Source organism: Symphalangus syndactylus, chromosome 7, assembly GCF_028878055.3.
Source record: "Symphalangus syndactylus isolate Jambi chromosome 7, NHGRI_mSymSyn1-v2.1_pri, whole genome shotgun sequence".
Classification (NCBI taxonomy): Eukaryota; Metazoa; Chordata; class Mammalia; order Primates; family Hylobatidae; genus Symphalangus; species Symphalangus syndactylus.
In genome coordinates, this window is record NC_072429.2 from 6,571,863 (window position 1) to 6,592,749 (window position 20,887).

General features: G+C 52.1%; 1 protein-coding gene across 8 annotated transcripts; it reads left to right on the forward strand.

The window, feature by feature from the left end:
- The first annotated feature begins 591 nt into the window (after positions 1 to 591).
- Positions 592 to 20,557, forward strand: MGAT1 (alpha-1,3-mannosyl-glycoprotein 2-beta-N-acetylglucosaminyltransferase). Of its 8 annotated transcripts, none has more exons than XM_063643113.1 (3): positions 592 to 693; positions 2,044 to 2,472; positions 17,995 to 20,557. In XM_063643113.1, exon 3 carries the CDS (start codon positions 18,121 to 18,123, stop codon positions 19,456 to 19,458), a length of 1,338 nt encoding a protein of 445 aa, XP_063499183.1. In that variant the 5' UTR covers positions 592 to 693; positions 2,044 to 2,472; positions 17,995 to 18,120; the 3' UTR covers positions 19,459 to 20,557. The 8 variants fall into 8 exon arrangements, with proteins under 8 accessions (XP_063499183.1, XP_055140893.1, XP_063499181.1 ...); XM_055284918.2 differs by lacking the exon at positions 592 to 693 and adding an exon at positions 956 to 1,085; XM_063643111.1 differs by lacking the exon at positions 592 to 693 and adding an exon at positions 1,120 to 1,789.
- The last annotated feature ends 330 nt before the right edge of the window (positions 20,558 to 20,887 follow it).

Here is a 20,887-nt window from a genome sequence, read left to right on the forward strand (position 1 = left end):
CGAAAATGTCGGGAGAGGGCTGCATAGGAACTTCAAAAACGAGTAGCGGCTCCCTTGGATTCAGCGTGAGGGGGAAACCGCCGGGCAGATTTGGAACTCAGGAGTCCGACGCCTGAAGGAGCGGGAGGCTGCTTCCGAAGAGCCCGGGGCACGACGGGAAAGGCCGCGCCGGCCAGGCCGCCCTCCTCCCGGCAGCCTCGGGCAGGCCGTCCCCGCGCCGACGACGGCGGGCCCGGCCGCAGGTACCAACAGCACCAGTCAGAGGGCAGCGCGGGCGCACCCTGCGAGGGCCCTGCCTCGTCAAGAGAGGCAGCGAGAAACAGCAGCGATGAACGAAACAAAACCGTCCCCCACTACTGCTACAGAGCTCGCGTCCGAGGAAGCGGGAACACACACGCCCCAGTGCTTTCCGAAAGGCTTCTCGCCAAGACCTGCGACCAGCGCGGGGTGGAGGGGGGCACCCTTTTTGAGAAGCCAGGTCAAGCGGGCCGTTGCTAGGCGACCTTTGGGCGGAGGGAGAGGGCAGGGCTGCCCCGCACAGGTTCCGCCCCCACTTCAGCGCCCTCGCCCCGCCCAAGCTCCGCCCAGCACCCAAGGGCCAACCCCCCGCGACGCATGCGTGCTTCTTCCCGCGCGGCTCCACCTGCCGCACGCTTCCGCAGCTGGCCTGTCTCTCCTGCCCCTCCCCCTCCTGTACGGCCGCTACTCTGCGCCCGGCTTCGTTCTCACAACCTGGTTCTGCCCACACCTGTTCTTCAGCCCTGTGAACAGCGGCTGTAGAACAATCTCAGGCCCTGCAGACCCGCCTCCCTCGCTCCCGTGGTGGCGGTGGTGACGGGCTGGGGACGTGGGGTAGAAAAATGGGCGGGATGTGGGAGGCCGCGTTGTCGGGGCCCACTTCCGGAGGACGGGCGGAAGTGGCTGCGGTGGATGGTGGGAGGGGGGCAGGAGTGCGAGGGGAGGGCCGGGCCGCTGGGGGTCGAGGGGGTGGGGCCTCTGCCGGCGCTGGGGATCGGGCCTGGGGCCTGGATTGCGACCCGGGGCGGGCCGCGGCTCCTAGCCGAGACCGGGCGGGCGGGAACCAGGTAACGACCTGGCGCAGTTAGAGCGAGGGTCGTCCGCGGGGCGGACGGGTGGGGGTCGGAGTCCAGGAAGGGTCGCAGTGTCACCCCCTTCTCTTGTGAACACGGGGCACGGGGTTCCGGGGAGAAGGGTGGGAGGAGTTAAATTCTTGGAGGGGGTGGAGGTCATGTGGACGCCACGCCCCTACAGGAAGGAAAGGAGAGAGAGTGTGTGGATGAATGTGTGTTTAGAGAGAGAGGGGATGGATGTGTGTTTGCGAATAAACTTGGAGGGGAGGGGGCGACAAGGGTGGGTTTCCGGGCTGAGAAATGGGAACACTGTGGGGCTGCTGCAAGCAGGACTTGGGCCTTAAGCATTCCAGGAGAGTGTTCTCGGGAGTAGCCCCGGGAAGGACTTTAACAGAGGTTGGAAATTACATCTCTGGCACAGTTTTGCAAGCAGAGGGGGAGCTTAGTTGAAAAGGAGCAAAGAATGCATGTGGAAGATGCCAACATCTCGGTCTGGAAAGGATTTATTAACTAGTTGAAGAGGGCTGGTGGATTAAAACACTTAGCACCCTAAGAAGCTTGGGAGATTCGATTATTATGTTGCGCTTTAGACAGGAGGACAGGAGAAAGGGCGTTCTTTTCTCGATTTCTTAGAAGACAGTCTCCGGTTACTTTTCTGTGGTGAGAATGGGTACGATCCATCTTTTATCCTGAATCATGTATGTTTGTACATATATATGTTTATATTGTATGTGTTTATATATATAAACACACTATTGATGAGGTGACTGTTCTGGCGTGGGATACGTGAGTTAAGTAGGTGCTTTGTATAACCTTGCGGAGTGTTTAACGAAGGTGTTTTGATGATAGAGCCTAGTATGGACTCTTAGGTGGGGAATGGAAACTAGAAGGTTTTAGGACTCTATTTGGGTATCTAGATTAGAGAGTGTTACAATGTTTAAATGTTCTGCAGGTTAACACAGAAATCTGCCTCCTGGGCCATGCCGCTTCTAAGGCCTATTTCTTCTCATGAGCCCCAGCACAAGACAGATGGGCCAGTTCTCACAGTGGATAGCTTCCCGTGCCTGAGCAAGAGATGGGATAGTATCTGGGATCTGGCCATCACCAGACGCTGAGCTTAATAAGGCAGCTGAATGAAGGGAGGTAACGGACCCCTGAGAGGGGCACTGAAGTCTGCAGTGGGGGGGGAGGGGCCTGGACACACCCCTTCCCCCCCAGACTCCTCCCCGTCAGGGTCAGCTCAGCCATGGACTTTGGACCTGGATAAGAAGAGAGAAGCTGCACTTTGGCGGATCTGATTTGGGATTCTCAGTTTTGAAAATGGAGTGCGGAATGGGGATTTGATAATCTCCTGGGGAGCAACTGAGACAAGAGAAGAAAGGTAAGGCTCCTGTCCCATTTCCCATTGAATGTCTTGCTGCGCCTGTGTAGAAGGTGTTGAGCTGGTGAGTTCGTGGAGGCTACTTTTCAGGAAATCTTATCCAGATGGATACACGGGAAGCTACACCTCTCCATTACTCTGTCCGGGTATAGACTTGTTCCAACCTCCCCTTACCCAAGCTGGATGAGTGCCTTGTAAGGGATTGTGAGCAATGGCAGTTGTGAGGTTAGGCCAAGGAGAACATGAAAATAATTGAGGCTTCTGAAGGGAGGTTGGATTAGATTACCTTTAAAGGCCCTTCCAACACTGAGATAATAGGATTCCAAGTCAGTCTGGGTTAAGACTGGAATGGATTACCTAGGCAGAGGCAGCTGCTCTGTTTTGGGGAGCTAACTGAAAAGGACTGCTGGTGGGGGGAGAAGGCAGGAATGGTCTAGATAACCTCCTAAATTGTCTCCCTTCCTTCTTCTATAAGGGGAGCTTAGCCCATGAAAGCTCGGGAAAAGAGCAGAGGAACAGAACACTGGTTTGGGGGTCAGGAAGGAGTACTTGTGTTCTAGCTTTGACTTTTTTAGTCAGCGTACAACCCTACACAGGCCATGTTCTTTTCATCTACAAGATGGGGGAAAACTAACTTTCCAGGTCTCTTACTAGTTGTTACAAGGAGCAAATGAAACAAGGATTTTGAAAAGTATCCAGGGCCGTGTACGTAGGAAACAATAACATCGATATTGCTCCATATGCCTTAAAAGCACAGAAACAACTCTGACTTAGGAGTTCTGTTTTCTTATTGAAATAGTGTGCTGGCAAAAGCTCAGAAGATGTCCTCAGTTAAAAGCCTGCCCCTGAATTTGTTTCATCATCTTGCTGGTAAACAGTACTTGGGATCATCAAGTTGTAGAACAGGTGAATGGATCCAAGGAGAACTTGGATTGAAGGAGTTTTGCAGATACTGCATTGGCCCTTACGGCTCTCCAGTCCAATTTCAGTGTGTCCCTTGGAGGTAGCTGATTAAAGAGGGGGTGGTGGGATGCTTAAGCCTTGAGGGCAAGTGTCTGGCTAGGCGTTGGTACTGCATTTCTTGGAGTGAGTGGTGGTCTTTACCTTCCTGTGCCATATGGTAGTTATCTCTCCAGCTCTTTAAGATGACGTTTTTTTCCAGACTGACATCTCTTCGCCCTTTGTATTTTCTCAGACTGTATTCCCTATAAAAGCAGCCCTGTTTGTCTTTATCTTCTCACTTCCTGTCTGCTCCCTCCTTCAATTCCAGTTTACCTGTGCCAAGATGCCTGCTTTTCCCAGGGACAACACACAGCAGAAAGGAGGGGTAGAGCACAGTGTTGGGAATTTTGAGAGACAGTAGGGTATGGTGGCCTGGGCAAAGGGCAGAAAGCCTGGCTTCTGGCATGTCTCTGCCTCTCCCTAGCTCAGTAACACCTAGGCCTCACATGTTCCTTGAGGATGGGTGACAGTGAGGTCATCTGCAAACTGAAAATCCTGTATTTATGCCTTAATTTCCGTGTTAAATTTTTTTCTTCCACCCCCTTCCCCAGTCTTTCCTTTTTTGCCATAGGAGTTTTCCTCACTCCGTCCAGCGGCCTGAGAGGTGGGCGGTGGCCTGGGGGGAGCTGCTGCTTCTGAGCTGTTCTTTCTCCTCTGGTCTGGTGCCTGGGGCAGCCCCTTTGAGGCCAGGCTGCTCCTTTTTAAGGTGTGGGTCTCCAGGTGGGTGTGCCACCTTCCCCAGCTTCACCCAGCAAATTTCTGTTGCCAGTCTTTGCTTAGACACAGGGGTCACAGTGATCCCTCGGGGATACGTGATGCCACGGTGCCTCCTCAGCCATCTCTGGGATCCCAGGTACCAGGGAGTTGCGTATTTGCGTAGTGCTTCTATCACATGATCCACTCAATCTGTTTTGTCTGTTTTCCCTCACCACTTTGTTGTGAGGAGAACAGAGCAGGGATTCTTTTCCCAGTTTGAGGGGAAGCTACAGAAGCCCTGAGTGGGAAGGGTTTGCCTAAGGGTAGAGCGGTAGGCACTGAAATCGCCTCCCAGTGCTGTGCTGTTTCCACGGCATCTGACCTGACAAGGCCATCTGGGTTCTGCTGCAAACCTCCAGGGAGAGAAGCTCTGTGCCCTGCCAGACAGCCTCTCTGGTAGAACGTTTCCTCCTTAGAGTGAGCAAGCATTCCACTGCCTGAGCTTCCCACCCTCCTGCCCTGCACCTGACCCTTCCATGAGACAGTCCTTTCAAAACAACCATTGGCTTTTTCACAGGGGCACCAGGATGCCAGGGCATAGCACTCAGCAGGTGTCAGGCTGCTTAGCCAGGAGCAGTGATAGACTTAAACAGACTGTGTGTGTATTTTTTTTTTTTTTTTTTGAGACGGAGTCTTGCTCTGTCGCCAGGCTGGAGTGCAGTGGTGCGATCTCGACTCACTGCAATCTCCACCTCCTGGGTTCAAGCTATTCCCCTGCCTCAGCCTCCCAAGTAGCTGGGACTACAGGCACGCGCCACCATGCCCGGCTAATTTTTTGTATTTTAGTAGAGACAAGGTTTCACCATGTTGGCCAGGATGGTCTCAATCTCCTGACCTTGTAATCTGTCTGCCTTAGCTTCCCAAAGGGCTGGGATTATAGGCATGAGCCACGGTGCCCGGCCGTGTGTGTATTTTAACTCAATTATTTATATCCTTCTTTATTCCAAAAGGAATTGTAGGTGGCTAACCAAAACTTACATTTCACAGACATTGTTTAGTGATTATTATGTTAATCTTTCCTCTTTGACCTGGATGAGATGAATTTCTGGGTCTCCATTGTGGGGTGAGGGAGAAGGGCAAGCAGAGATATTGGGAGGCAGGGAGAAGGGAAACAAAACACTGATTTAAAAAATTTGCTTTTACTTTTTTTTTTTTGAGATGGAATCTCACTCTGTCACCCAGGCTGGAGTGCAGTGGTGTGGTCTCTGCTCACTGCAACCTCAGCCTCCTAGGTTCAAGCAATTCTTCTGCCTCAGCCTCCCGAGTAGCTGGGACTACAGGTGCCCACCACCACACTTGGCTAAGTTTTGTATTTTTAGTAGAGATGATGTTTCACTGTGTTGGCCAGGCTGGTCTCGAACTCCTGACCTCGTGATCCGCCTGCCTTGGCCTCCTAAAGTGCTGGGATTACAGGCGTGAGCCACCACTCCCGGCCTGCTTTTACTTTTACTGATGTTTTCAAGCCAACGTATGTTTTAATTTAAGGGCATGAATTCTTGCCAAATTGTAAAAAATGTCAGGGATCTTGGTCATGGTTTATGGGAGGGCAATTTGCTGGAACAGTTTTCACTTCCTTTTCATCTTTTCAGTTCTCTTTTGTTGGTGGTGGAGTGGGCAGGAGAGAGTATTGTTCCTCCTAATTCTGGTCTAATCTTGTGACTGTTTATCCTCCTGTTTTTTCCTTTTGCACATAATCCAATCCCAGGCCCACCCCCAGAATCCTGGCCCCTTGTTTCAATCCTTCTTACTCCAATCACTGCTCCCCATGTAACCTCTATCAAGAGCTCAGAGCCTCTTTTCCCCAGGTCAGTTTGGCATTCATTTACCCTGGTTTCTTGCCTCTCAGACCAAGTGCTTGCTTTTGCCTCCATGAAGCCCATTCTGATTCCCTAACCAGGCCCTTTCTTTTTGGGATGGTCTCTTGCAGTCCGGCAGTTTCTCCTTCCTGGATCTTCCTGTGAGCCTTGGGATTTAAACCAAGGGTGGTAGAGATGGGGTGTACGTTACAGTGCACGAACAGCCGCCATCCTGTTTCCCCTTCACCTGCCTCACATGGAGAAGTATCAGCTTCAGTGGTGGGAATCTGATCTTCCCCCACCTTTCAGCACCCCCTAATGTCTGTCCTTTCTCCTGGAAGGTGATTTTGGCTCCTCATGTCTTGGATCTACAAACCAGCGTTTCCCAGCCTTTTCACTTTTAGGAAACACAATTGTTTTTTCCTTTACGCCTTGACACCTAGTGTGAGTGTGCAGAGCCCCCAGGCCCCTGACTCGTTCATTAGGCATACATAGGGCAGAGGTGACAGACACTGGCCTCTGACTGGCATATCCGCCTGGGCTCGAGGCTCCTGCCACAGTGCGCGCAGTCAGCTAAAGTGGAAGCCACGGGCTTCCCGCACATCGCACACTGCACACGGCGGCCTCGATGGGCCTGCCCTTCTCCCACTCCGCCTCCAGGTCTGGGCTCTGGCCACTTACGCGGAGGCTTCACGGCAGCGCCTGAGAGGACACAGAACCCTCTCAGAGCACTGGCGCTGGAGGATGTGTCCCGGGGGGGGATGGGGGGATGCTAGGGGGGCGCACAGGAGTGCCCGGTCTAAAACCTGGCCATGCTCCCCACCAGGTCTTGCGGCTTCCAGCACGTTGGCACTTACCCTGAGCATCACACTAGTTATCTGTAGAATGGGGATGATAACGCCCACTCCGCAGAGCTGCTGAGGCTAGAAGGAGAGGCCGAGGGAGGGTTTGGCCCGAGGCCCCTCACCATGCCTGGTGACCCCTTAGCAGTTTTGATTTAGTTCCTCGCCTCCATGCAGGTGCCTGCAGGGTGCACCCGGCCCTTTCTCTAGAACCCTGCACGATTCGTGGTTTCATGTAGAAACAAGTTAGTGAGCAGTCAGTAACCACAGGCCTCAGAGTTCCGGGCTGCTCCGCGCTCTGGAACACGGGGGAGGGGTTGATGTCAGGGGCGTGGGTCCTGATCACATGGCAGCAGCCCTTCTTGGGGAAGTCAGCTACCCAGCAGCCAGTAGTCCTCGGCTACCCACCCTCACCACCTGGGGTCCCATGGTGAGAGAGGTGGGTGGGCATCAGGCTTCTGCAGAGGGCCAGGCCGGAGGGAGCTGGGGGAGGGAGTGGGGCTGGCTCCTGGCTTGCACCGGCCTCGTGGAATCCAGGCCTGAGACCTGATCGCTGGCGAAACTGGCTCTATGCGCCGGAGCCCCTGGTCTTCTGCGTCTCTCCTCCTCCCGGCCAGACTTTGCTCCTGGCTCAGCGACAGGTATTTGCTATGGAAGAGCTGTCCCTCCCTCCCCTCGGTGGGCCTGGGTCCACCTCCACCTCCTCTTCAGGTCCGCACCTTCCTCCCCTTTAAAACGCCAGCCAGGCGCAGACCGGTTCTAGGCTTTTCCATGGTGCTCCCGCCAAAGCTTGTGACCGAGTCCTTCCCGCCTAGGGCTGGTGGGCCTACCCTGCTGGCAGGTCTCTCTTCGCTTTTACTCAGAACTGACGCTCTCATTCCCCACCCACAAAGGAAAAACAAAAGGGAAGAAGCCACAGCTGGCCCTGGCTTGCTTTGGCACAGGTGTTTCCCCCCGGCCCCGCGTCGGGCACCCTGGTTCCTGTTCTTTCCCTGCCCCACGCGCCCCTGGGGCCCCCACCCGGGCTCCTCAGCCTCCCCTGGGTTGGGGTGGGGGGACCGGCTCCCAGCCCTTGGCCTAGAGTCTGGTGAACGCCTTTCCTGGACTGCGGGCCCACTTCAGGCGCGGCTCCAGGCTGGGCAGCTGCGCTGGAGGGCCGAGGGCAGGGGTGGGGTCGGGCGTCCACCCTCAGGGTTGCGCCAGGGAGCAGGAAAGCCGACTCCCGAAGTTTGGGGCTTGGGAAAACTTGGGTCCTGGGTTGACTGAGAAGCGGCGGGGAAAGGAGGCGGGCCAGGAAGAGGGGGCCTGGCGGACGCCGGCCGGGGGGCGGGGCGCGGTGGGGCGGTCGGTCCCGCCCCTCAGTCCGCCCCACCCCGCCTGCCGGGGAAGGGCCACGTTGCCCGCCCGGCCGTCCGGCCCCGGCGCGCTGCAGGAAGGGCTGGCGAGTCGAAAGGCGAGGCGGCCGCGGCAGCGCCTGGGACGCGCCTGGGCACCGGGCTCGCTCCCTGCGCCCCGGGGCAGGCCAAGTTCGGGGCCAGGACGTCGGGAGGACCTGGTGAGTAGGGGTCCGGGGACGGAGGTCAGACCGGGGGAGGCCTCGCGGGCGCCGAGAGGGAGCCCCAGGGACGTCGGGTCGCCCGAAAGCCCCGGTGCCCGTGAGTGCTAGCGAGAGGGGGGCTTGGCTGGGGAGCGGCCCGGGCCGACCCGGTGCCAGCTGCGCGTTAGTCTCTTCCCGAGCCGAGAGGTTGGAACTCCGCCTTCTGCTTTCGGAATCCCGGGCCTCCAGCTGTTAGAGGAAGGGCGGGCTCCGCGGACTGGGGAGGATGTTGTGAAACTCGGCCCAGGGCGTCCGTGCGTGCGGGGCAGGGAGGGGGTGGGATTGGGGAGTGGCCTTTCCCCCCTAACCTCACTCCAGCATCCTTTCCCCAAGTTAATAGAGGTTGATTCTCCTCAGCAGAAAGGAAATGTTGATTCAGTGTTGAAATATATATATAATAAATTGGCAAGAAAACTTTTCTTCCTACCTGTTTGCTAACTGTGTGTGGAGTAGAGAGCCCCGGGACGTGCAGTGCCCGCGTCTGATAAACTCTGAAGTAGAGGGACCGTGACTGGCCGGCTCCGTCTCCCGCAAGGCTGAAGCTTCACTTTGGTTAACCCTTGCTGTTGTAGTGGGTCTACCGTTTTGTTTTAGAACATCACTGGCTGAGATGTTGCCCAGCTTTATTTTCAGTCATTTACAATATTTTTTCAGGCCATGTAGCCTTTGCTCTTACATGCTCACATCATCCAGGGTCTGCCTTCCATCAGGAATCACTGCGTCCTGGTCCTTCCCAATTCTGGGGACCATTGAGCTCACCCATATCCCTGCTTCTGTGTCTCATTCTCACTGTTAGAAGCACTGCAGTATGCCTGACCTCAGTGGCCTGTGTAACAAGGGAAACTCATTACTGTTTGGGGCATTAGGGAAATTGTCACTATCTTCAGTATCCAGGCACTGGGACCTTGTGATGAACCAAATCAACCCTGTCACCTTATAGATAAGAGAACTAAGGTACAAGTGGGTCAAGTGACTTGTCCAAAGTTGCCTGGCTTGCTGGCTGGATCGCCTGAATCCCAGGCCTCATGCCTTTTGTGGCACTTGTATTTAGCTCTTCTTTTCCAGGATGAATAACCTGCATCCCTTCCCTCCTAGGTCTTATTCTCTCAACTCTTGAATTATTTAGTGTATCTTCTCTGACTAGCTTTCTTTTTTTTCCATCCTGAAATTATGGGCCTGGTACATGATACAGGAGTCCAGCCAAGGTCTAAGAACGAACGTGAAAGCAGTTCAGTTAGATTTCCATTACCTGTGACATGTCTGTGTTTTCTGGAATTTTCACGTAGTGCTTTTTAACAGTAAGCAAAGCAGAGATAGAAGGGAAAATCTGTTACCATTTCTTCCACTTCTACACTTAATTTTACAGCTAAATATAACTTCTCTCTTATTGCTCATGATTGGAAGTTGACTATCTGGTGTTCACTTGCTGTTTAAGAAACATTTTTTGCCAGATAAAGGAAATAAGCTGGAGAATACCATGGCATCAGAGTGTTAGGAAGGATCTCACAGCTCCTAGGCAGTCCTTCAAATGATTCAGAAACTGAGTGAGCCCCCATAGGGGTAGGTAGCACCTACCCAGAGCCACCTGGGTTTTGGCTGAAGGGTTTTGTACTGAAAAGACTCACTTGTCATCTCCCACCATGGTGCAGATGTCTTTGTACTTGCTGGTGTGGATTGGCTGTGTCGCCTCCCTAAAGGAGTTGTGGGAACTCTGGAAAATCAAAGCCAGTTTTGAGTCTGTGCCTTGCGTGCCACTCTCATGTGACATCATTGGGAACTCAGGTCAGGATTAAGGACAGTTGTTCTATTTAAAAAGGAAGGTGCAGCAGATTGTATTTTCCCTCAAGGGCCTCACGCATAAGTATCCCCTTCCACGTGTAGTTATAGTTTGACATTGTCCACTTCCCACCTAGTGGTGGATTTATGATTCTCTCCCCTTGAATGTCGATAGGGACTTGTGGTTCCCTTGACCCATAAGACAGACCTGATCCAAAGCTGAATCAGGAAGAGGATACACCTTTACCTGGCTCGCCCACTTTCTTGGAACACTCACCTTTGGAATGTAACCACCACTTCCAGGACATGTCCAGGCCACATAGAGGGGTTCTAGCGAGCACTCCTGCTAATAAGGTCTCAGCTGCTGCCAACGTCATCCTACACACGTGAGAGAATGTGAGAACCTCCAGGGGAGTCTAGCCCTCAGCCTTTGAGTCTTTCAGCAAGGCCTGAGGCATGGTGGAGCAGAGACACGCCATCTCCTCTGTGCTGCACTGTCCCAATTTCTGACCAATAGAGACTGTGAGAAGGAGTAAGTGATGACTATTGTTTTAAGCCACTACATATCGAGGTAATTGATTATGCAGGAGTAGATACCTACTAAGGAAGGAGACATGAGTGGAGACAGGGCCTCAGTATTTGGACTTGGAGCTGAGCTCAGAGGGCAGAGAGGTCACTTGCCCTGCTTGTCAAGATTATGTAGATTCTGTTTCTCTCATTGCTTCAGGTACTGATGGCTGCATAATGAGTCACCCCAGAACTTAGTGGCTTACAACAACAACAGAATCATCTTATTAACAGCTATGTGGTTCTTGGCTTGTGGTCTTTCACGCGGTTGCAGTCGGGTATGGCTGGGGCTGGGATAATCTGGAGGGCCGTCTCCTGTGTCTAGCCGTTGATGCTGGCTGTCAGCTGGGACCTTAGCTGGGGTTGTCAGTTGGAATACCTATAGGGGTCCTGTCCATGTAGCACGGTCCTGTCCATATAGCAGGGTCCTAGGAGTAAGCATCTTAAGAGGACCAGGTCAAAACTACTGCCTTTTATGAGTTAGTCTCACAAGTCACATAGCGTCTCTTCTTCCCAGAACCAAAGGGAGGGAACATAGACTCTCAGCTCTGGAGGCAGGAGTGTCTTTGTCACTTGTAAGAAGAGCATATGGAGTGGGATATGTGCGGTCATCTTTGGAGAATGTCACGCTTCACTCTCTTGCTGCTGCTTTGGCCATCTTTCTCCCTGATTTCGGTAATAGTGCAAGCAGTCTTCCATCTAGCCACTTGAACCTCATACATGTGCCAAGCACTGTGATGGGCACAGAGGTCATAGAGTCTTTTTTCCTAAGGAGGAAGGTGGGAGTCAGGTAAGTGTGGCCACAGATTAGATTCTGCTACGGCGTGGAGAGAGTGCTATGGGAGTGTAGTCACGGGGAGGCCTGGCTCTGTCCATGATGTTACAGAAGGAGTCACCTGAAGTGGCCTGAAAGGATGGGTGGCTGGCAGGTGGTGCCGTGGGTCAAATTTCAGGATGAGGGACCAGCTGGAGCAAAGACACAGCAGTGTCCAGGTATGCTTATTGGGGAAAAAGCAGCCTGCTGAAGTCAGAGTGCAGGGTCCGTGGGGTTAGTGGTTGGAGGTAAGGTTGAAAAAGGATGTTTCAGACAGTCTATCTGAAGGGCTTTGTATGTCATCATAATGAGTTTGAGTTTTAGTTTGTGGGCAGCGCAGCCTCTGATGGTTTTTAAGGCAAGTTAATGTCGTGACCAGGCGTGCTTGTCAGGAAGGATGCGCTGTTTCTGTTGGGAAGGTTTGTGAGAGGGAAGCAAGATTAGTGACAGGTAGACCAGCTAGGAAACTATGTCAAGAGTCCAGACTTAAAACAGTATTTCCTTCGAAGGAATGAGTTCAGGTTAAAGGGCTGGAGGGCTTGACATGGGATGCCAGCAGTCAGTGAGTAACTTTGTACTTCCATTTTCATAGTTTTAAAGTTCTTGGGCCTAGATGTATTTCAGAATTGAGAATTTTTTGGATTTTGAAAAGATGATCTGATGAATTTACTCTGTAGTGGAAGATCAGAAGCAGCACGGCATAAGCCACCATGTTTATTTCTGTAGCAAAATGTATGAATAGCCACAGCAGGAGAGATAAAAGACTATAAATAGCCCCATATTAGATCAGATCAGATTTTACCAAATGAGGTTGGATAAGGTTTTACTGCCAATTGAGTTTAGAAAACTTCTGTGTTTTAGTGCTTCTTGGATTTGGCAGTTGCAGTTGAGGAACTGTGGATGTTTTTAGATCCCAGGCACATCTGCTGAATGTTGAGGGCCCTAGCACAGCGGCGTGGCAGTGCTGGTGGAGCTAATCCCTGTCTTCATGTAGCTTGCGGCTGAGGGGGCCTGAGAGAAGTTGAGCAAGTGGTTGCGCTTGTTGCTGTTGGTGAAGGGTAGATGGACCTTACATGGTCCCAGGCGTCAAAGAAGGCATCTTGGCAGAGACAGGAATCAGAGTGTGCCAGGCGAAGAAGATAGGGAAGAGCAGCACTGGCACATGGGCACATGCAAAGACCGCAACGGTAGGGTTGGCTGTTGGGGTACCAGACGGGAGTGTGGTAGAGTGGAACAAAGAAAATGGGGAGAAAGGAGTGAAATAACGGCCAATATTTACATTGTCATGCCAGGCACTGTTCTAAACACCTAACATGGCTTATCTCATCCGATCTTCACAGCAACCCAGTTTGAGTCTCAGAAATGTGACAAAATGTAGGGTGATGCCTCTGGGCTGTCTGGCTTGCCTTTGTTGCTGCTGCACTCTCCTGATGGTGGCCTGAGCAGTGCTTCCTGGAGAAGCAGGTCACTGCTGCTGGCCAAGGTCTGGGCTTGATCATCCTGTTGGGCACAGCCAGGTGTGAGAGGGTGTATGGCTCCTGGTTCATGTGTGTGCACACAGCACTAACTTCCAGGCAGAGCTGAGGATCCTATCCCAGGAATTATGTGAATAAACAGTAGGAAAATAGTACTGGGGCCCAGGATGAGCCCATGGGAAGAAGCAGGTGGGTTGGAAATAGGGGTGTCATGTACTCTTATGGCAACAGGAGCAAGTTTGAAGCACAGGGCTGTGGGTGGAGAACAAGGGTCCACGGATGAAGGTGGAGGCCAGCGCTGGGCTGGGGCAGCTTTTCCTGTGGGGTGTCCAGCCACTCCATGTGTGTGCAGACTTGCTAAGTAAAAACTCGGTCAGAAGATTGCTTTGATCTGCATGACTTAGAAGGGTGGGGCAGGAGGTCTTAAGCATCAGGTGATGGGTGTGGCCACCAAATTCTGATGTCCGGAGAAGAGTAAAAAGCCATCTAAAGGGTGCAGAAGTAATCTCAAGGGTCCCATGAGGCTTTGCAATAAGGGCTTGCAGGTCATTGATAAGTCAGGGACGGGCTATCCCTCTGGCCCCCCCCCCCTTTTTTTTTTGGTGGGGGATGGAGTCTTGCTTTGTCATCCAGGCTGGAAGGCAGTGGCGCCATCTCAGCTCACTGCAACCTCCGCCTCCCAGGTTCAAGGGATCTCCTGTCTCAGCCTTCTGCGTAGCTGGGTTTACAGGCACGCACCACCACACCCGGCTAATTTTTGTATTTTTATTTTAGTAGAGATGGGGTTTCGCCATGTTGGCCAGGCTCCTGACCTCAGGTGATCCGCCTGCCTCGGCATCCCAAAGCGCTGGGATTACAGGCTTGAGCCACCGAGCCCAGTGGGGCCCCGCCCCTCTAAGCCATGCAGAGCAGCACTTCATTGAATAGAGTTCAGTCCCTCTTCTCCATCCCCATCCTGTTATATAAAGTCTTTTTCTTGCACAGTCATTTAGGAGATGGGAAGTTGGGAGACAGGGAATCCTGGCCATTAGATTGGAGGGAAAGTTCCAACATGGACAACATCCTGAGGGGAGAGCGAAGAAGAAACTGAAACTCTTCTGGGCCCGGTGGCTCACACCTGTAATCCCAGCACTTTGGGAGGCTGAGGAGGGTGGATCACTTGAGGTCAGGAGTTCGACACCAGCCTGGCCAACGTGGTGAAACCCCATCTCTATTAAAAATACAAAAATTAGCTGGGCGTGGTGGCAGGCGCCTGTAATCCCAGATACTCAGGAGGCTAAGGCAAGAGAGTCGCTTGAGCCTGGGAGGCAGAGGTTGCAGTGACCTGAGATCATGCCACTGTACTCCAGCCTGGGCAACAGACAGAGTGAGACTCTGTCTCAAAAAAAAAAAAAAGAAAAGAAACTGAAACTCTTCTGTGCATCACTCTTTTCTTCCACATAAAGTTTCTTAAAAATCAAATATGGGGATATGGCTCACAGCTCTGAGCAGCTTCATCCATCTGTATGGCCCCAGCTGGGCACAGCAGTAAGGCCAACTGAAACGATGTTTGCCCTGAATTCCTCAGTCACTTGGTGACATGTATCCAATTGATATATAATATATGAGCCCTGATATAATAGGAGTTTAATTGCACAGTTACATGGAAATGGACTTGAGGTTTCTGAGAAGACTGATGTCCTGGAGTGGTGGGGGTGGTTTGTTTCTAGGAAGAAGACAAGTGGTGGTGAATGCTGGCAGGGGCTGGGGAAGTCTCCCCAGGAGGGAGACAAAATCCATGTCTCTCTAGAGGCCCTTCAGGATCAGCCCTTTTATGCCGGGTCTGCTGGTTTGAGAGCCCAGAGCCTCAGAGATGAGACGTGAGGCCCAAGGTTTTGGCCAGGGTTAGAGAGTAGGCTGTGAGGCAGAGGGTAACTGGCAGAGCTGTCGGTGTAAGAGGGTGCATGCCTGAAGCTTTGGGGTGTGAAGGGTAGGCCAGAGGCAGGACAGCCAAGGAGTTATGGTCTGGAATGGCAGCTGGCTGGGAATTGGGGAGTGTTTCAGATCCTTTCAAGTAATGTGGTCCAGTAGAGCTTGGAGGATTGGTGGGACCATGCCTTTTTCTCATTGGTTTGTGTCCTGGTTCCTTCCCAGAGCCTGGCAGAGAGCAGGTGTGTGATACATGTTGTCAAGTAACTGACCGAGGAATTCAGGGCAAACAGATCATCTCAATTTGCCTTGCTGATGTGCCCAGCTGGGGCTACACTGATGGATGAAGCTATTCAGAGCTGTGGGCAATATCTACATATTTGATTCTCAAGAAACTTCATGTGGAAATAGCTTCAAATTACACAAATTGCAAGAAGAAAAAATAGTATAAGGATATTCGTACACACTGTCGTTACTCAGATTCACCTGTTACTATTTTGCTCCATTTGCTGTCTGTGTATGCAGAGTATATTTTTGTTCTGAACCATTTGAGAAGTTGCATCTATCCTGGCCCTCTACTTCTAAATACTTCAGTGTGTATTACCTAAGAATTGGAATTAATCAGTTATCACTGATACTTTAACCTACTCTCCATATTCCAACTTTGTCATTTTACCCAATAACGTCTTTTTACAAAAAGTTTTTTGAGGTTTTATTGACATACAATTGACATAAATATGTGCAATAAACTGCATATAAAGTGTACAATTTGGTAAGTTTTGACGTGTATGTGTATATATATATATATATACCTGTAAAAGTATCACCACAATCATGATAATAAACATACCCACCCTTCCAGAAGCTTCCTAATGCCCCTGTGTAGTAACTACCCCACTGCCCTTCTCTGCCTCCATCCCCAGGCGACAACTGATCTGCTTTCTGTAATATAGATTAGTTTCTATTTTCGGCAGTTTTACGTCAATGGAATCATAGTGTATGTGCTGTTTTTTGTTTTTCCCAAGAAGACCCATATTGTGTAATTATTTGGAGATTGTGTTGTGTATGTCAGTGGTTTATTCAGTTTTATTGCTGAATATTATTCCATTCTATGAGTAAACCACAAGTTGTTTATCTGTATTTCCCTGTTGATGGGCCTTTGGGTTATTTCTAGTTTTGAGTGATTATGAATAAAGTTACCATCAACACTCCTGTGTAGGTTTTTATAGGGACATAGCTGAAAGTAGAAAGGAAGTGGGGCATGCAGGAGAGACTGGGCTTGGTTATAACAGCCTGTCATACCTGGGGAACTAGCCCACTCACCAGAGGACGTTAGGAGGGATCTGCCCCTGCCCCCCTTGTGATCCAAACACCTACCACTAGACCCCACCTCCGGCACCACCACACAGGGGATCAAATTCCAACATGTGTTTCAGAGAACAAACCATATTCAAGCTATAGCATAGCTATATAATTATTATAACACTATTAATAAGACCATCTTTGCCTTGGGAATTTTAAGTAGCACCGTTATTACATATTAGATTTCTTTGTGTAATGAGTCTGCCTCTGGAGCTTAAATTCTATTTCACTGGATGGTCTGTTTATTTATGTACCAGTACCACACAGTTGTAATTATGGAGGTTTTGTAGTATGATATATATATATAAAATAAAATAAAAAATTTTTTGAGACAGAGTCTCACTTTCTTGCCCAGGCTGGAGTTCAGTGGCACAATCCAATCACAGCTCATTATAGCCTCAGTCTCCCAGACTCAGGTGATCCCATCTCAGCCTCCTAAGTAGCTGGAACCACAGGTGCGTGCCACCATGCCCAGCTTTTTTTTTTTTTTTTCTTTAATTATTACTTGTAGAGACAGAGTCTCCCTGTGCTGCCCAGGCTACTCTTGAACTCCTGGGCTCAAGTGATCCTCCTGTGTTGGCCTCCCAAAGTTCTGAGATTGCAGGTAGGAGCTACTGCACCTGGCCAGTATGCAGTATTTTAATATCTGGTAGGGCTGAGTCCCTCCTCACAACTTATTTTTATTGTTTTCCTAGTTTTTCATGTGAACTTTATTGTCAGTTCGTCTAGCTCCATAGAAAGGTATTTTTATTCGGATTTTTGATGATGCTGAGATGTCCTGACCAAGAACAAGGGATATTCAAATGTTCTTTTGTGTCTTTCAGGAATGATAGTTTTGTTCATATAAGTTTTGAATGTTTAAGTTTATTTAAGTTTATTTCTAAATATTTTCTCATTTCTCTGGCTTTTGTAAGTAGGGTTTTCTCATCCATGTTTTCTCATGAGTTATTTGTGGATATGAAGGCTATCCATTTGTCGGTGTTGATTTTTATATTCCACTTCCTTGCTCAGTTCATGATTGATTCTTTTTGAGTTTTCCAGGCATATTCTCACAAGTACAGATAATACAAATAGTTTGCTTCGTTTCCACTTCTGCTTTGAATTTTATTTCTTGGTTCATTTGCATTGGCTGCTTCCTCCAGCAAAATGTTAAATAACCCTGGAGATGATGGGCAGCTTTGTTTTGCTCCTGACATTCGTGGGGTGCCTCTGGTGCTTCCCTGTTAGGTAAGGGGTTAACTGTAGCCCTGAGGTGTGATATTTGATTTTAAAAATCAGTCATCTTGGGGCAGTTAGGTTAGAGGAATGGTAGGCAGATGCTGTCACTCCTTGCTCCTGCCCTCCTCCTTCCCACCTGGAGGGGAAATGAAATCTGACAGGTAGAAAGAGGGGAGTTGGGGTTCCTTTTCTCTCTCCCTCCACCAGCATCACATTCTGCCTCTCCCTCAAAAATATGTTGCCGGGTCAGCATATATGTTGACTCCCTAGAGAGCTCTAGAATCAACCTCCTGGCCTTCCTCCACCCTCACTCTTGGTCTTTTCCTGCCCCCCCCCACATTCCTCTACCTGTGGGGCATGGAGCCACAAGCCTTTGTGTGACGGTTTGTTTTCTCTCTCCTGTCTTTAGGTGCATGGCTGCTTCCTAATCCCGTAGTCCAGAGGAAGCATCCCTAGGACTGCGGGCGAGGGAGCTGGGCAAGCCCAGGGCAGCCTTGAACCCTCTCCTTGCCTGCCCTCCCCGGTGGGGGCCAGGATGCTGAAGAAGCAGTCTGCAGGGCTTGTGCTGTGGGGCGCCATCCTCTTCGTGGCCTGGAATGCCCTGCTGCTCCTCTTCTTCTGGACACGCCCAGCACCTGGCAGGCCACCCTCAGTCAGTGCTCTGGATGACGACCCCGCCAGCCTCACCCGTGAAGTGATTCGCCTGGCCCAAGACGCCGAGGTGGAGCTGGAGCGGCAGCGTGGGCTGCTGCAGCAGATCGGGGATGCCCTGTGGAGCCAGCGGGGGAGGGCGCCCACAGCGGCCCCTCCCGCCCAGCCGCATGTGCCTGAGACCCCAGCGCCAGCGGTGATTCCCATCCTGGTCATTGCCTGTGACCGCAGCACTGTTCGGCGCTGCCTGGACAAGCTGCTGCATTATCGGCCCTCGGCTGAGCTCTTCCCCATCATCGTTAGCCAGGACTGTGGGCACGAGGAGACAGCCCAGGCCATCGCCTCCTACGGCAGCGCGGTCACGCACATCCGGCAGCCCGACCTGAGCAGCATTGCGGTGCCGCCGGACCACCGCAAGTTCCAGGGCTACTACAAGATCGCGCGCCACTACCGCTGGGCGCTGGGCCAGGTCTTCCACCAGTTTCGCTTCCCCGCGGCCGTGGTGGTGGAGGACGACCTGGAGGTGGCGCCGGACTTCTTCGAGTACTTTCAGGCCACCTATCCGCTGCTGAAGGCCGACCCCTCCCTCTGGTGCGTCTCGGCCTGGAATGACAACGGCAAGGAGCAGATGGTGGACTCCAGCAAGCCTGAGCTGCTCTACCGCACCGACTTTTTTCCCGGCCTGGGCTGGCTGCTGTTGGCCGAGCTCTGGGCTGAGCTGGAGCCCAAGTGGCCAAAGGCCTTCTGGGACGACTGGATGCGGCGGCCGGAGCAGCGGAAGGGGCGGGCCTGCATACGCCCCGAAATCTCAAGAACGATGACCTTTGGCCGCAAGGGTGTGAGCCACGGGCAGTTCTTTGACCAGCACCTCAAGTTTATCAAGCTGAACCAGCAGTTTGTGCACTTCACCCAGCTGGACCTGTCTTACCTGCAGCGGGAGGCCTATGACCGAGACTTCCTGGCCCGCGTCTATGGTGCTCCCCAGCTGCAGGTGGAGAGAGTGAGGACCAATGACCGGAGGGAGCTGGGGGAGGTGCGGGTGCAGTATACGGGCAGGGACAGCTTCAAGGCCTTCGCCAAGGCTCTGGGTGTCATGGATGACCTTAAGTCGGGGGTTCCGAGAGCTGGCTACCGGGGTATTGTCACCTTCCAGTTCCGGGGCCGCCGTGTCCACCTGGCGCCCCCACCGACGTGGGAGGGCTATGATCCTAGCTGGAATTAGCACCTGCCTGTCCCTCCTGGGCCTCTCCTTGTCACATCATGAGCTGAGGTGGGACCACAGCCCCCAGGCTCCATCGGCCTGCCTGTGTTTCCCTCTTAGGTGCATTTATCTTTTTTATTTTTCCAAGTGGCATTTAAGTGCACAAATGATAACGAGAGGATTATTCTCCCGTTCTCAGGGGAGTCAGGGGAACTATTCTAGGGTATGTTGTGGGGTATTAAGCAGGAAACCACTGTGTGGTAGGGGGGCACTGGGCTTGTTGGGGCCAGAAATGTCCACGTCCTGAGCTTTCTCCTGGAGCATATGCAGAGAGTTTGGCAACGTTCGCTCTCTTGACCAGACAGACCCCTTCTGCCTGACCTGGCTCTTCCAGCCAGGGCACGAGCCCTCCTTCTATAGCTGCTCCCCTTCCCCCAGTGGGGACTGGGTTATGGGAGAAGGGGACATATTTGCAGCCAAAATGATACTAACCAAAGGGGCTTCCCTGTCTGGGCCTGGTGGAGTTGGTGGGTCATCGGGGCTCACTGCCTCCTGCCCTTCTCCCCTGTCTCTCACCCCCACTTAGCCCTTCTCTCCTTGCAGCCTAGCAGTTTATAGTTCTGAGATGGAAAGTTGAAGGGGGCAAGCAAGACTTCTCCTCAGTCCATGCCCAGCTGTCAGGAGAGAGGTGCAGGGAGGAAGGCCTTGTGCTGGGACAACCCCTCTCTTGCCTTACCTCAGAGAGGGACTATGCCCTGACCCCTCCTTTCTGAAAATCAGTGCCCTCCCTGTTGCTCTAGGAGGCTTCTGCTGGCTTGGTAGAAGACAGAATTCGATCTGCCTGTCCCTTTTTCCCCTGGGGTTTGACACACAGGATCCTCTCAGCATGAGGTGGAGCAGTAGACCAGGTGGAGCAGTGACTAGGACGCCTCTAGCCCAGTGCTGCCCAGCCTCCCTGCCCGCTCCCAGGCACCCCGTGTCCTCACAGGCCAGGACGCCGTGGCAGGGTGGAGAGGACTTGGTGGATTTTTGTTTCTTGCCTGACCTCAGTTTCATGAAAGAAAGTGGAAGCTACAGAATTATTTTCTAAAATAAAGTAAAGGCTGAATTGTCTGAAAAATATTTATGTGTGTGTGTCCTGGAAAAGGAGGTGGCAGGCGGGGAGAGAAAGGAAAAGGGAGAATGAAGAGTTAAGGAGAGGGCTAAATGGGTGGGAGGAAGCAAAGTTGAGGAAAGAAAGCAGATGAGTGGGAGAGAAGAGCCAGGGACAGCCCAGGGGATGGGGGCCAGGTGGGAAAGGAAGTCCAGGCCACAAGGTGGAGAGGAGCCCCAGGCTGTGCTGCTGCTGATCATCCTGCAGAGCCAGGAGGCCGCAGCAGGAAAGCTGGTGAGTGTCTCCTGCTTCTGCCTCCTGCTGGCTGGGCAGGCCTGGTCTGGGGAAGAACCAGGT